The sequence below is a fragment of the Schistocerca gregaria genome, chromosome 9, assembly GCF_023897955.1.
Source record: "Schistocerca gregaria isolate iqSchGreg1 chromosome 9, iqSchGreg1.2, whole genome shotgun sequence".
Taxonomy (NCBI): Eukaryota; Metazoa; Arthropoda; class Insecta; order Orthoptera; family Acrididae; genus Schistocerca; species Schistocerca gregaria.
Genome location: NC_064928.1, coordinates 111302590 through 111314694, shown reverse-complemented (window position 1 = coordinate 111314694; position 12105 = coordinate 111302590). Strand labels below are relative to the sequence as shown.

The window sequence follows — 12105 nt, the reverse complement described above, 5'->3', positions numbered from 1 at the left end:
AAATTCCTAGATGAAAGTGGAAAGATGACCACAAAGGCCCCGTGTGTGCAGAGTACGTAGAATGGCTGTCCGCCAACAGGTATCACAAGCTTTCTCCAAATCAAAGAAAACGGCCACTGTTCGTTGTTTCTGCAGAAAATTATTCATGATGACCGTCAACACGGTGACGAGATGATCAACCACTGAGCAGCACTTTCAGAATCCACACAGAGCATTGCTGAGAAGATGGTGTGACTCCAGCCACCACACTAATCGACCATTGATCATGAGTTCCATCATCTTACAAACGCTGATGGTAAGGTAAATTCGAAGATAGCTGGAAAGATTTATCTTTACCAGGATTAGGTAGGTGAACAATAATAGCTTCACACATAAGCGTGGGAATTACACAGTCAGTCCAAATATGGTTGTAGGTATCGAGGAGAAAGCGTTTTCCCGCAGGCGGAAGATTCTGCAGCACGAGGACGTGGATCGTATCAGGCCCAGGAGCAGAAGATCTGTATGAGGAGAGAGCACGCTCAAGCTCGATTCAGAGAGAGCAAAGAGATTGCACGAGCCTCCTCTGCCTGTTTCCGAGGAAGGAAGGCAGGATGGTAGTGGGTGGAGCTTGAAACCTCCACGAAGTACTGGCCCAAAGCGTTGGAAACATCGGCAGGGTCGACTATGACGTTTCCCACCACAGTCAGACCAGGGATCGGGGAGTGGGCAGTAGTACCAGAAAGCCGGCGCAGGCCACCCCAAACGAGAGAGGACGGAGTAAATCTGTTGAACGAGCTGATAAAGAAGCCCAGCATGATTTCTTGCTTTCCTTAATAATGCGACGGCACTGCACACGTAGTTGCTTGTAGCGGATGCAGTTCGGTAACGTAGGATGACGGTGAAAGACACGAAGCACACGCCGTCGGGCATGAATCGCATTACTGCACTCCACAGTCCACCAAGGAACTGAGACCTGATGGGGAGACGTAGTAGTACGAGGGATACAGGATACGGCTGCCGAGAGAATAACGTCCATGAGGTGCTTGACCTGATCATCACAGCTAGGAAACAGCCATTTGTCCAAGACTGCCAAGGAGGAATATAGTCTCCAGTCAGCAAGAGGAAATTTCCAATGAGCGGGCCACTGTAGCAGGGTATGTTTGTACAGGCGAGACACACAAGGGAAGTGGTCACTCAAGTAAGTTTCAGAAAGAGCACACCACTTGAGATATCGAGCGAGCTGGGCAAAGTAGATCAAGAGGTCTAAATGGGAATAAGTGTGCATGGAATCAGAGAGAAACGTGCCTTCGCTGGTGTTAAGACACAAAAGATTATGATGATTAAGAAGATCCACCAAAAGACAACTTCTTGGGCAGGCGACAGGCAGACCCCAAAGAGAATGATGGGCAGTGGTGAGACCTAGGAGCAGAAAGGGTGGAGGAAGCTGAGCAACAAGCTGCATCAGGTCCACTGTAGTGACAGCAGATGACGGGATATAAATGGTGTGGAGGGAAAAGGTAAATTTGGGAGGGAAAACACAGGCTGCAACTGCTTGCAGGTGGATGTGCAAGAGGATAGGACGATGACAAACATCTCATAGAAGCAGCATGACCCCACCATGAGCAGGAATACCCGTCGTAAGGGGAAGGTCCAGCTGTAGCGAAGTAAAATGGAAAAGAGCAAAATGGTTTTGAGTACGTAGCTTGGTTTCTTGGGGACAGATTACAAGTGAACACTGCGATCGCAGGAGCAGCTGGAGGTCCGCCCTGTTAGGCTGAAGGCCATGGATATTCCATTGTAAAAGGGCCATAAAATTTAGGAACACCGGAAAAAGAATAAGAAACACTCACCTCGATGGCCACTTAGGGCCAGCCGTCGAGGGAGGACGGCCACTGCAATCCACAGGTGGAGGCTCTTCATCCATCTACACAGTGGGATCAAAGGAGCGTCCCTGATGTCGATCAGCTGAAAAGGACTGACTAGTCGAAGAGGGCCAACGAGTTAGAGAGGGGTAAGACTGTTTGCCTTTGGATGATTGGTTTGACTTTTGGCGATTGGCAGAAGAGCCAGATGGCTGCGAACTCGAGGTGCGCAAGAAATCTTCCCGGGAATAAACCTTTTCGAACTGATGGTTTGCTGCCTACGTTGCAACTATCTTCGCTAGCGAGGGTGAAGAACAGGGAGCAGGATCTACAGCTGATGGAGTGTCAGCTTGAAGGCGAGGTGACTTTGCCACTATCGAACTGAGCTGGAAGTCACAAGTTTACGTAGCCATGTTTTTCGTGGGACGGGGTAAGGCTAACACAGTGCTGTAGCTTCCAGACAAAGGGACATTCGGTTTACAGCCCGTCAACAGTTTCCCGGCAACAGGAAAAGCTACCTTCTCCTTCACTCTTATCTCCTGAACAGCTCGTTCGTCTTGACAGGCGGAACGAGAACGAGAAGAAGCAACATGTTCTCCATGACAATTAACGCAGCAGGGGGAAGGGGGTGGACAGGTGTCATCGTGTGCATCCCTGTTACAAGTGACACATTTGGCTGCGGTTTTACATGACATGCTGGTATGATTGAACTGGTGGCATTTATAACACCTCAACAGATTGGGAATATAAGGGCGCACAGAGATTACTTGAAAGCCTGCCTTAATCTTGGTAGGAAGTGTTAACTGATCGAAAATCAGGGACAATGTGCAAGCGAGCACCAAATTGGTAGCTTCCTTCTCCATAACTCGTACAGCAGTAATGCCCTGGTCCGATAGATAATTAGTTATTTCAGCCTCGGTCAAACCATCCAACAGCCGGGTGTAGATAACACTGCAAGACGAGTTAAGTGTTCTGTGAGCCTTCATTTTTATACGATGTTCATGGAGGATTTGGGACTTGAGTAATTTCTGGTCCTGGAGGGCACTATCAATTTCCAAAAGCAGAGTACCAGTGCGGAGACAAGAGCATGACTTTACAGGGCCGGCGATGTCATCCACACCTTTCTGTATATCAAAGTGGTTAACAGTAGCAAAAGTCTGGTTTCCGCCTAAACGTGAGACTACTAGATATTGAGGCGCAACAGGAGGAGACATTGAGGCAGGAGCCTCACTCCACTTTCTTTTATGTGAAGCACTCGGAGAAAGAAAAGGAAAACCAGTCATTGGGAAAAAGTCCCCCATGATTGCCAGCATCTCCGATGGTGCACTCCTTCAAGCCAGGGGCCCTCCAAAGGGCAAACCCACACATTTGGTGATTCTTCTCACATTAGGTCACACCACCCGGACGACAGATGGAGGGACCAATCAGCAGAGGAGGAAGGTAACATCTCAGGCAATCACCCTTCCCTGGGCCTGGCCTGTAGCAGCGGGTACGTGCAGGCCCTACATGCCAACCTGGGGCTGGGAATTACCCGTTACCCAGTCTCCTGCTACGCGACAGGGAAGGGGCCAAACAGGGAGAGGGCCAAACAGGGAGAGAGCAAAAACGAGGAAAAAGTAGTACATGTAAAGGGGGCTGCGGGGACAGAGGGGCGCAGGGGCAGAGGGGCGCAGGGGCAGAGGGGCGCAGGGGCAGAGGGGCGCAGGGGCAGAGGGGCGCAGGGGCAGAGGGGCGCAGGGGCAGAGGGGCGCAGGGGCAGAGGGGCGCAGGGGCAGAGGGGCGCAGGGGCAGAGGGGCGCAGGGGCAGAGGGGCGCAGGGGCGCAGGGGCGCAGGGGCGCAGGGGCGCAGGGGCGCAGGGGCGCAGGGGCAGAGGGGCAGAGGGGCGCAGGGGCAGAGGGGCGCAGGGGCAGAGGGGCGCAGGGGCAGAGGGGCGCAGGGGCAGAGGGGCGCAGGGACAGAGGGGCGCAGGGACAGAGGGGCGCAGGGACAGAGGGGCGCAGGGACAGAGGGGCGCAGGGACAGAGGGGCGCAGGGACAGAGGGGCGCAGGGACAGAGGGGCGCAGGGACAGAGGGGCGCAGGGACAGAGGGGCGCAGGGACAGAGGGGCGCAGGGACAGAGGGGCGCAGGGACAGAGGGGCGCAGGGACAGAGGGGCGCAGGGACAGAGGGGCGCAGGGACAGAGGGGCGCAGGGACAGAGGGGCGCAGGGACAGAGGGGCGCAGGGACAGAGGGGCGCAGGGACAGAGGGGCGCAGGGACAGAGGGGCGCAGGGACAGAGGGGCGCAGGGACAGAGGGGCGCAGGGACAGAGGGGCGCAGGGACAGAGGGGCGCAGGGACAGAGGGGCGCAGGGACAGAGGGGCGCAGGGACAGAGGGGCGCAGGGACAGAGGGGCGCAGGGACAGAGGGGCGCAGGGACAGAGGGGCGCAGGGACAGAGGGGCGCAGGGACAGAGGGGCGCAGGGACAGAGGGGCGCAGGGACAGAGGGGCGCAGGGACAGAGGGGCGCAGGGACAGAGGGGCGCAGGGACAGAGGGGCGCAGGGACAGAGGGGCGCAGGGACAGAGGGGCGCAGGGACAGAGGGGCGCAGGGACAGAGGGGCGCAGGGACAGAGGGGCGCAGGGACAGAGGGGCGCAGGGACAGAGGGGCGCAGGGACAGAGGGGCGCAGGGACAGAGGGGCGCAGGGACAGAGGGGCGCAGGGACAGAGGGGCGCAGGGACAGAGGGGCGCAGGGACAGAGGGGCGCAGGGACAGAGGGGCGCAGGGACAGAGGGGCGCAGGGACAGAGGGGCGCAGGGACAGAGGGGCGCAGGGACAGAGGGGCGCAGGGACAGAGGGGCGCAGGGACAGAGGGGCGCAGGGACAGAGGGGCGCAGGGACAGAGGGGCGCAGGGACAGAGGGGCGCAGGGACAGAGGGGTGCAGGGACAGAGGGGTGCAGGGACAGAGGGGTGCAGGGACAGAGGGGTGCAGGGACAGAGGGTTGCAGGGACAGAGGGGTGCAGGGACAGAGGGGTGCAGGGACAGAGGGGTGCAGGGACAGAGGGGTGCAGGGACAGAGGGGTGCAGGGACAGAGGGGTGCAGGGACAGAGGGGTACAGGGACAGAGGGGTACAGGGACAGAGGGGTACAGGGACAGAGGGGTACAGGGACAGAGGGTTACAGGGACAGAGGGGTACAGGGACAGAGGGGTACAGGGACAGAGGGGTACAGGGACAGAGGGGTACAGGGACAGAGGGGTACAGGGACAGAGGGGTACAGGGACAGAGGGGTACAGGGGCAGAGGGGTACAGGGGCAGAGGGGTACAGGGGCAGAGGGGTACAGGGGCAGAGGGGTACAGGGGCAGAGGGGTACAGGGACAGAGGGGTACAGGGACAGAGGGGTACAGGGACAGAGGGGTACAGGGACAGAGGGGTACAGGGACAGAGGGGTACAGGGACAGAGGGGTACAGGGACAGAGCGGTACAGGGACAGAGGGGTACATGAGAAAATAGTCCTACAAGCAAAGCAACGCAAATGAGCTTTAAGAGCCCATGGAGGCATGAGATATCTCCCCAAGGGAGGGGAAAAGGACAGGAGAAGAGGAGACAAGCAACACAGAAAGAGAAGCAGTGCTGCGAGGGCTGGGGCCCCGCTGTCGCCAAGCACATATTCAACAAAGAGCTGTGAGCCCCCTGGGCAAGGGGGGGGGGGGGGCGCAGCAGCAGATCAGTTTACAATGCAATATAGAATATTAGAAGCAACAATGAGTGCTAAATTAAACAATTCTGCAAGAGAGCAATCAGCACAGATTAAAACAACATTGATCAAGTAGTTACAGAACTATCAAACCAAATGGAAGAGAATTTTAATGAAATCTCGAAAGAACAATCAGAACAGATTAAACTGACACTTGATCAGGTCGAAAAGAACAGTCAGAGCAAATTAGATTAACATTGATGTTGATGATGTCAGATAGTGACGAGGCCTCAGGCAAGCAGGTGGGCCCATCCACCATGTTGAAGAGGTAGTGGCAGCCACTGGGGGAAGGTAGAAGGCCGATGATGTTTATATGTAAGCGGGCAAAGCGATTCCAAGACAAATGACAACTGCTGGAATTGATGTGGGAGAGGAGTGGTCAATGGCTTTCGAGAGGACAAAGTTACAGGCTTATGGTTGCTTCAAAACCGTGATAGGATGGCCAAAAGTATTTCGTTGCCTCTTAGATGATGAAGAGCTCTCTGTCATATGTACCTATGTGTCACTGAATGGCTGAGAACTTGACAGAGATGAAAGCAAGTGACTGCTAGGTGTCACTGATGCACTGCTGCCAGTGCGCATCTGACTGGCACTGACCACGACAGCAAGTGGGGCAGTGTGGTGATGGTGGGCAAACAGGCTATTGTCTGTAGTATTGTCATTCCTCAGACGGTGCCAGAATAAGTTTAACATGCTGAGGGAGCAGTGGAAGACCTAAAATGTCTCTGGGCATGGGAGATTGATGACAGTTTGTAACTTATGTGGTTCTTGAAGTTTCCTTGCAGTCCTGAATATTCTACGAGGTTTCAGGATTGCAGCCAGATCATGTTGCCTTCTTGCCACAATATGTTGGCTGGCAACTGTCCAGCCATCTTCAAGTGAGTGTGTGCCACTGCAGACAGCTAGTTCACGGTGTCGGCTTTATGGCAAAAATTGACGTGGAGATGAATGCACTTTGGTGGCTGTCACAGAACAGTTCTCTATTGAAATCCGCGCCCACTGGAAATACTGTTCCATCTGTGACACACAGACGCATGTCTACCCTCATCATAATGTGCACTTCTGTTGCCAAAAACAATCGTCAGATGTTGCAGTCGTGTCATTACGAATAAAATGTTTTCTCTCAGAAGAAATTAAAGACGTCACTCATCACTGCATCCCAGGCCTGGTCCAATTGAAAGCTGCTGTCATGATTTATAAGATTTTGTGTTAGATGTATTTCCACAAATTCTTTAATTACTGGATCCCAAAAGGACTTTGCCGGGGCCAAGATTTTTGTGGCAGCATGCGGTAATACACGCCTCAGCTGAAGTTCAGTAACTGGGCTGTGAAGGCAAGTGGGGTACTCATGATCAACACACCTTTTGTGAACTGTGCATATCGTCTGACATATGTTTGCTTTGCCACATTGTCAAGAAATTTTGTTAATTCTGGTGGACAGTCACCTGAAGATGGCTGAATGGTTGGCAGCCACAATATTATGGCAAGTCAACGTGATCCGGCTGCAATCCCAAAACCTCAAACTACATTTCTAACTTACTAGAAAGAGGACATGAGCTGGCAGTTCACATAGTATGGCCTGTAAGTACCACCTCACTGGCAATGGATGTGCTCTTTACTGTGTTGACCATAATGACAGCGCCCTGGAGAGATAAAAACTAACGTGCAGATGTTAATGGTGTTCCTCATATGTCAAAGAGAAATAAATATGTCGTCCAAGTAGGCAAACACCAAGACAAGCATCGCAAGATTCAATCTAGGAAATGCTGCCACATTTGGGCAGCATTACGGAGGCCAAAGGTCTTGAAGAAATCTAATGGCATGATGACAGTGGTCGTCTTATTTCCTTGGGTGCAAACTGGAATCTGGATGACAGCGTTTGCGCCATTGATCATGCTGAAGATTGTAGCCCCACCCAGCATGTTGTAGCTGTGTACGACGGTGTTGGGTACCATCAAAGATTTGAACAGCGTTTAGCTTCTGGTAATCGCAGTATTGGTGCCAGGAGCCATCCTCCTCCTTAGCATGGTGAAAGGCAGATGAGTGCCCACTGGCTCTTCGAAGGATGCCGCACATTAGCAGCAAGCAGCTCATCAGTTTGTACTTGGCAGTCCCGAGACAGTCCAGTGGTAGGGGCAATAGCCAGCATGAAACACCCACTAAACCTGCTGCGCAGAACAGGTAATTAGGATTGTGGAAAGGGCCAAATAAGGTTGGGTGGGGTCAGTTTCACCTTCTAATTGTAATTTATTGTAATTTAATAACACATTTACTACCAAAGCGGCACATAGCCTAACCTTTATCAAATGCAACTCTTTCACGGCTGAAGGCCTCCAAACAAGAAATCTTAACAAATCACCAAGATAAAAATCCAATTAAAATAGCAATAAAATAATTAAAAAAAACCACCTATCACAGCTCGGTGGAAAGCCTCAAAGCAAAGTAGATAGAACAAACATACGCAAGGTGCAATAAAAATGACTGAAGGCCACAATTAAGTTTCAAAATTTTTTTAGAATTTATTACCATAGACTTTTAAAGGCAGAAGGCCACACTTTAAAAACAAGAAATATTAAAAATCAAGATAAAAATACGATTAAAAAAAAGCAGTTCATGGTCTTGTGGTAGCATTTTCACTTCCTGCGCACGGGGACCCAGATTTGATTCCCGGCGGGGTCAGGGATTTTTCCTGCCTCAAGATGACTTGGTATTATTGTCTCGTCTTCATCGTCATCATTCATCCCGATTACGGTCAGAGGAATGCAATGGCAAAACACCTCCTCAGAGTATGGGACATCATCATCATCATCATCATCATCATCATCATCATCATCATCATTATCATCTCATGGCTAAGTGGAAAGCCTCAAGGCAAAGCAGATAGAACAAACATATGCAAGGTTCAATACCAATAGCTGAAGGCCACAATGTTTACGCTTCAAAGATAATTTTAAGAATAAGGTTGCATGACAGAGCCCACAATTAATTTTGCAAAATTTTTAAGAAGAAATTATAAACATAACCATAAGCCTTAAATTTTAAGTAGCTGAAAACAGATAATTAAACACTGGTGGGAAAGACAATAACGACAACGGCACTCAAAAGCCTCCATGGAGGTTGGTCTGCCCTCGTTCACTTAGGTGAGACAGGTAGTGAGCCCAACTACACTTGATCCGTTGGAACCCAACCAGGGGACAGCCACGGACCGACTGACTCAACAACTTGCTTCCCATCAATCGGTACATGAGAACTCAAACAGAAAAGGTTACAAACATGATAATCCACAATGCAGTATATACCAGCTCTCAAAATTACACACCATGTTGGTCAGCAACAACAGGTGAGGAAAGGACGTGGCCTGTAAGTTAGTGGCCAGGGCAGGTAACTGGTACACTAACGGCCACTAGGCAGAAAATTCTGCTGGTACACTTGAATTTGAAACACAGTAATATAGTTAACTTCACCCAAAAGAACACTGCCTGAATGTATGTCAGTGCCCAGGGTAGGTAACCAGAACACTAACGGCCACAGGGCAGAAAATTCTGCTGGTGCACTCAAATTGTAGTCAAACAAAATAGTTAATTGCTCTGCATGGTGGCTAAATTTCAGCAGTAGAAACACTTGGTGTTGCTCACAGGAAACCTTCCCCAACAGCAAACCACTGAAATGAACCACCACAGCATAATGCTGACAACATTTAAAATAGTTGTCAGTGAAAGTAACACCAACTACACACACAATCTGATGAACACTTGCACGAAGACCTGAATGATACCCAACACTAACTAAACACACACTAAGACAAACTGGGAGTTGATGCGTGTGCACGCAAGCACTCGTGCACACACACACACACACACACACACACACACACACACACACACACACACACACACAACAGTTGACTCATGGACTCACGAACAATTGGCAAGCCAAAACGCATCGTCCGGTAGGACGACCGACCGACCAACGATCCACCAAGACCGTGGCCCGGCTCAAGTGATGTGTGGTGGCAATGGTTGGGTGAGCCATGTCAGCACTGATGACCTCACAGCTCCAACCCGACTGCACTAGTACCGCACTGCAACTTCCGACTGGCAGGTCCGGACTGCACTCCAGACGCGTTCCAACTGACTAGCAGCCCAAACTCGCTATCCAAACTCTCCTTATGACAGACAACGACTGGGAAGTAATAGCAGTCAAGCAAAGATACTACGAGAGGGGATATATCGATATGTGCTGCTAACGCTGCTCACAGTCAGGGAAAGCAGCAACTCACTACATTAAAAACTGGGTGTAAAATACATGATGGTGGTAACACGTGCTACGCATGGCTCACAGCAGAAGATGAGAGATCTGGGAACGGAATCAATGTACTGGACAGGCGAATGACAGACCTTCCAAGTCATACGGGACAAGCCGATGAGAACAGGACATTGTGCCAGTTGGTCAGTATATGGACCGGAGTACGCCACCTGCTTCACATAATAGAAAGCTGAAAATAGTGGTGCACTTCACTGATTGCCCAGTATCGCTGCTAATGGCGTGCCAGCCAGTAGCTGCAGGGAGCAGATGATAGTGTCCAATGAAGTCCACTCCGATAATAAGGTCAGTTAAGTCAGTGATTGAGGAAGTCTAGGGGAGGCTCTATTGCATGCTGAGATTGAAGATGTGACGACGTATGCCATAGGTGGCAATAGTGGAGTTATTGGCCGCCGTCAGGAGGATAGCTGACGCAGTACCAGGGTTTTGTGCATGCTGCTGTAGGAAGATATGACAATTTGGAGCCAGTGCCAATCAGAATGGTGTGGCGGTGTGAATGTCACAGGAAAACAGGTGCTGGGAGATGGAGCAGCAGCCGGGCACACCTAATCCAGGCAGTCATCAGTGCTAGGGTGCTACAGGTAGGGTGCCCTGCAGTTCACAACATCCAGGCTGAAGCACTCTGGTACCAGCAGAGACTGACTGTGTCACGAGAGGCATCAGCAGGGCACCTGGAAGAGCACGCATGGCGGAATCAAGTCAGGTCATTGTCACTTGCAAGACTGCCATGTAAACACTGAGGCAGGTAGGATTTCCTATGCTCCTGATTGCTAGGTGCTGTTCTATGGGCAAGTGGGGAGGGGAGTGGGCGCTGGCATCATTAGCGGCATGTCAAGTTGGAAGTAGCAGCTCATGGTGAGGTGGGAGGCATCTTTACAGCCAGCTGACTGCACTGGGTGGAGGTTAGTGTGGGGAGTGGTGGCTGCAGTTATGGAGGTTGGTGTCTTGTGCACCTTTCAGCAAGGCTGGCGGCGTCAGAGAGAGTGTCTGTGAGCAACTCAACAGCCATCTTTATTTGGGTCAGAAAGCAAGCCAGGCATATGTTGGACATCTTGTGTAGGTCTACGAGGGTTCAGTGGTGGCACAGGAAGGCTTGCCAGTTCCCACACTGCTCAAATGGAAGGAAGACCCAGATGTGCTGGATCTCTGAGGCTGTTAGCTGTACTACGAGACACTGCCTGAGAATCTCATAGCGGACAGTGGCTGGGGGCGATGAGATGATGTCGCAGACCTCCATCATGTATGTTGGCTGGAGCTGCCCGATCACCATCACAACTCGGTGGTGTCTTGGCTGATGTCGCAGCCTGCAAAGATGGCATCTGCCAAGGAAAAGCACAGGTGTGGGTCCCAGGGATAGAAGGCTGACATGTGAGTTGCAAAATGGCTGGAAAGAGTGGCAGCGGGAGGCAGGGGATTGGGCACCGACACTTCGAGGTTAGGGCGAATGGTGGCAGTGGCAGATGCAGGGGCCAGTGCGGGTGTCAGTGCTGAGTCTGATGTTGAGGGCCGGGCCTCTAGTGGTCGCTTTGCCACAATTTGCACGCACAAGTCGGCATTGCAGTGTTACAGTTTCATGAGATGTGCAGTCAAGTTGGCGACAATGTCGTGAGGTGCTGGAGTGGCGAGTGTGTAGGTGAAGTGTTGCGCCAGAGGCAAAGCAACAGTTGCAAGGTTGCGCACGGGGCGAGCACACGAAACACGTGCAAGAGAAATGGCTCACGGTGTGAACTTAAGTAGTGTCCGTAGCACAGAAATCGAACTTTCTCGCAGTGAATGTCAACTCTTTGTGTCAAGAGTATTCCAGACTCACCATAATCTTCCTGTAAGAGATACTATTTATTTGCCACACTGTTTGTATGCTATCAACTGCAGATACATAGCAGTAACTTACAATAACTCAAGAAGCAGCTGCTTTTTTTCAGAATGGTTGTTTGTTTACCAATTTACTGGGTTAATTAAATAAAAAAGGAAAATTCACTTGAGAAAATTACAATATTACGAGACGGAATTGCTGCAGAGTACTTACCATCAATAGGCAAAAAAACTTTGTTCGCCGAGCTTTCAGAACTATTGTTTTCTTCCTTAGGCTAAAGACAGAGATTTGTTCAAGAAATCATTATAAATATTCTCCTCCAAGGAATGCTGTCACATTCTTCCACAATGCCTCCATTCACTGGTAAAATAAAAAAAAGCAAGAA

At 51.2% G+C, this 12105-nt stretch overlaps 1 protein-coding gene across 1 annotated transcript in view; it reads left to right on the top strand.

Moving 5' to 3' along the window:
* Window positions 1-5332, top strand: part of LOC126291454 (spidroin-1-like) — a 43057-nt gene extending 37725 nt beyond the window's left edge. The window contains exon 2 of the mRNA XM_049984967.1: window positions 3489-5332. Within this exon, the coding sequence (XP_049840924.1) occupies window positions 3489-5332 (1844 nt within the window). The remainder of the gene's footprint in view (window positions 1-3488) is intronic.
* Window positions 5333-12105: the final 6773 nt, after the last annotated feature.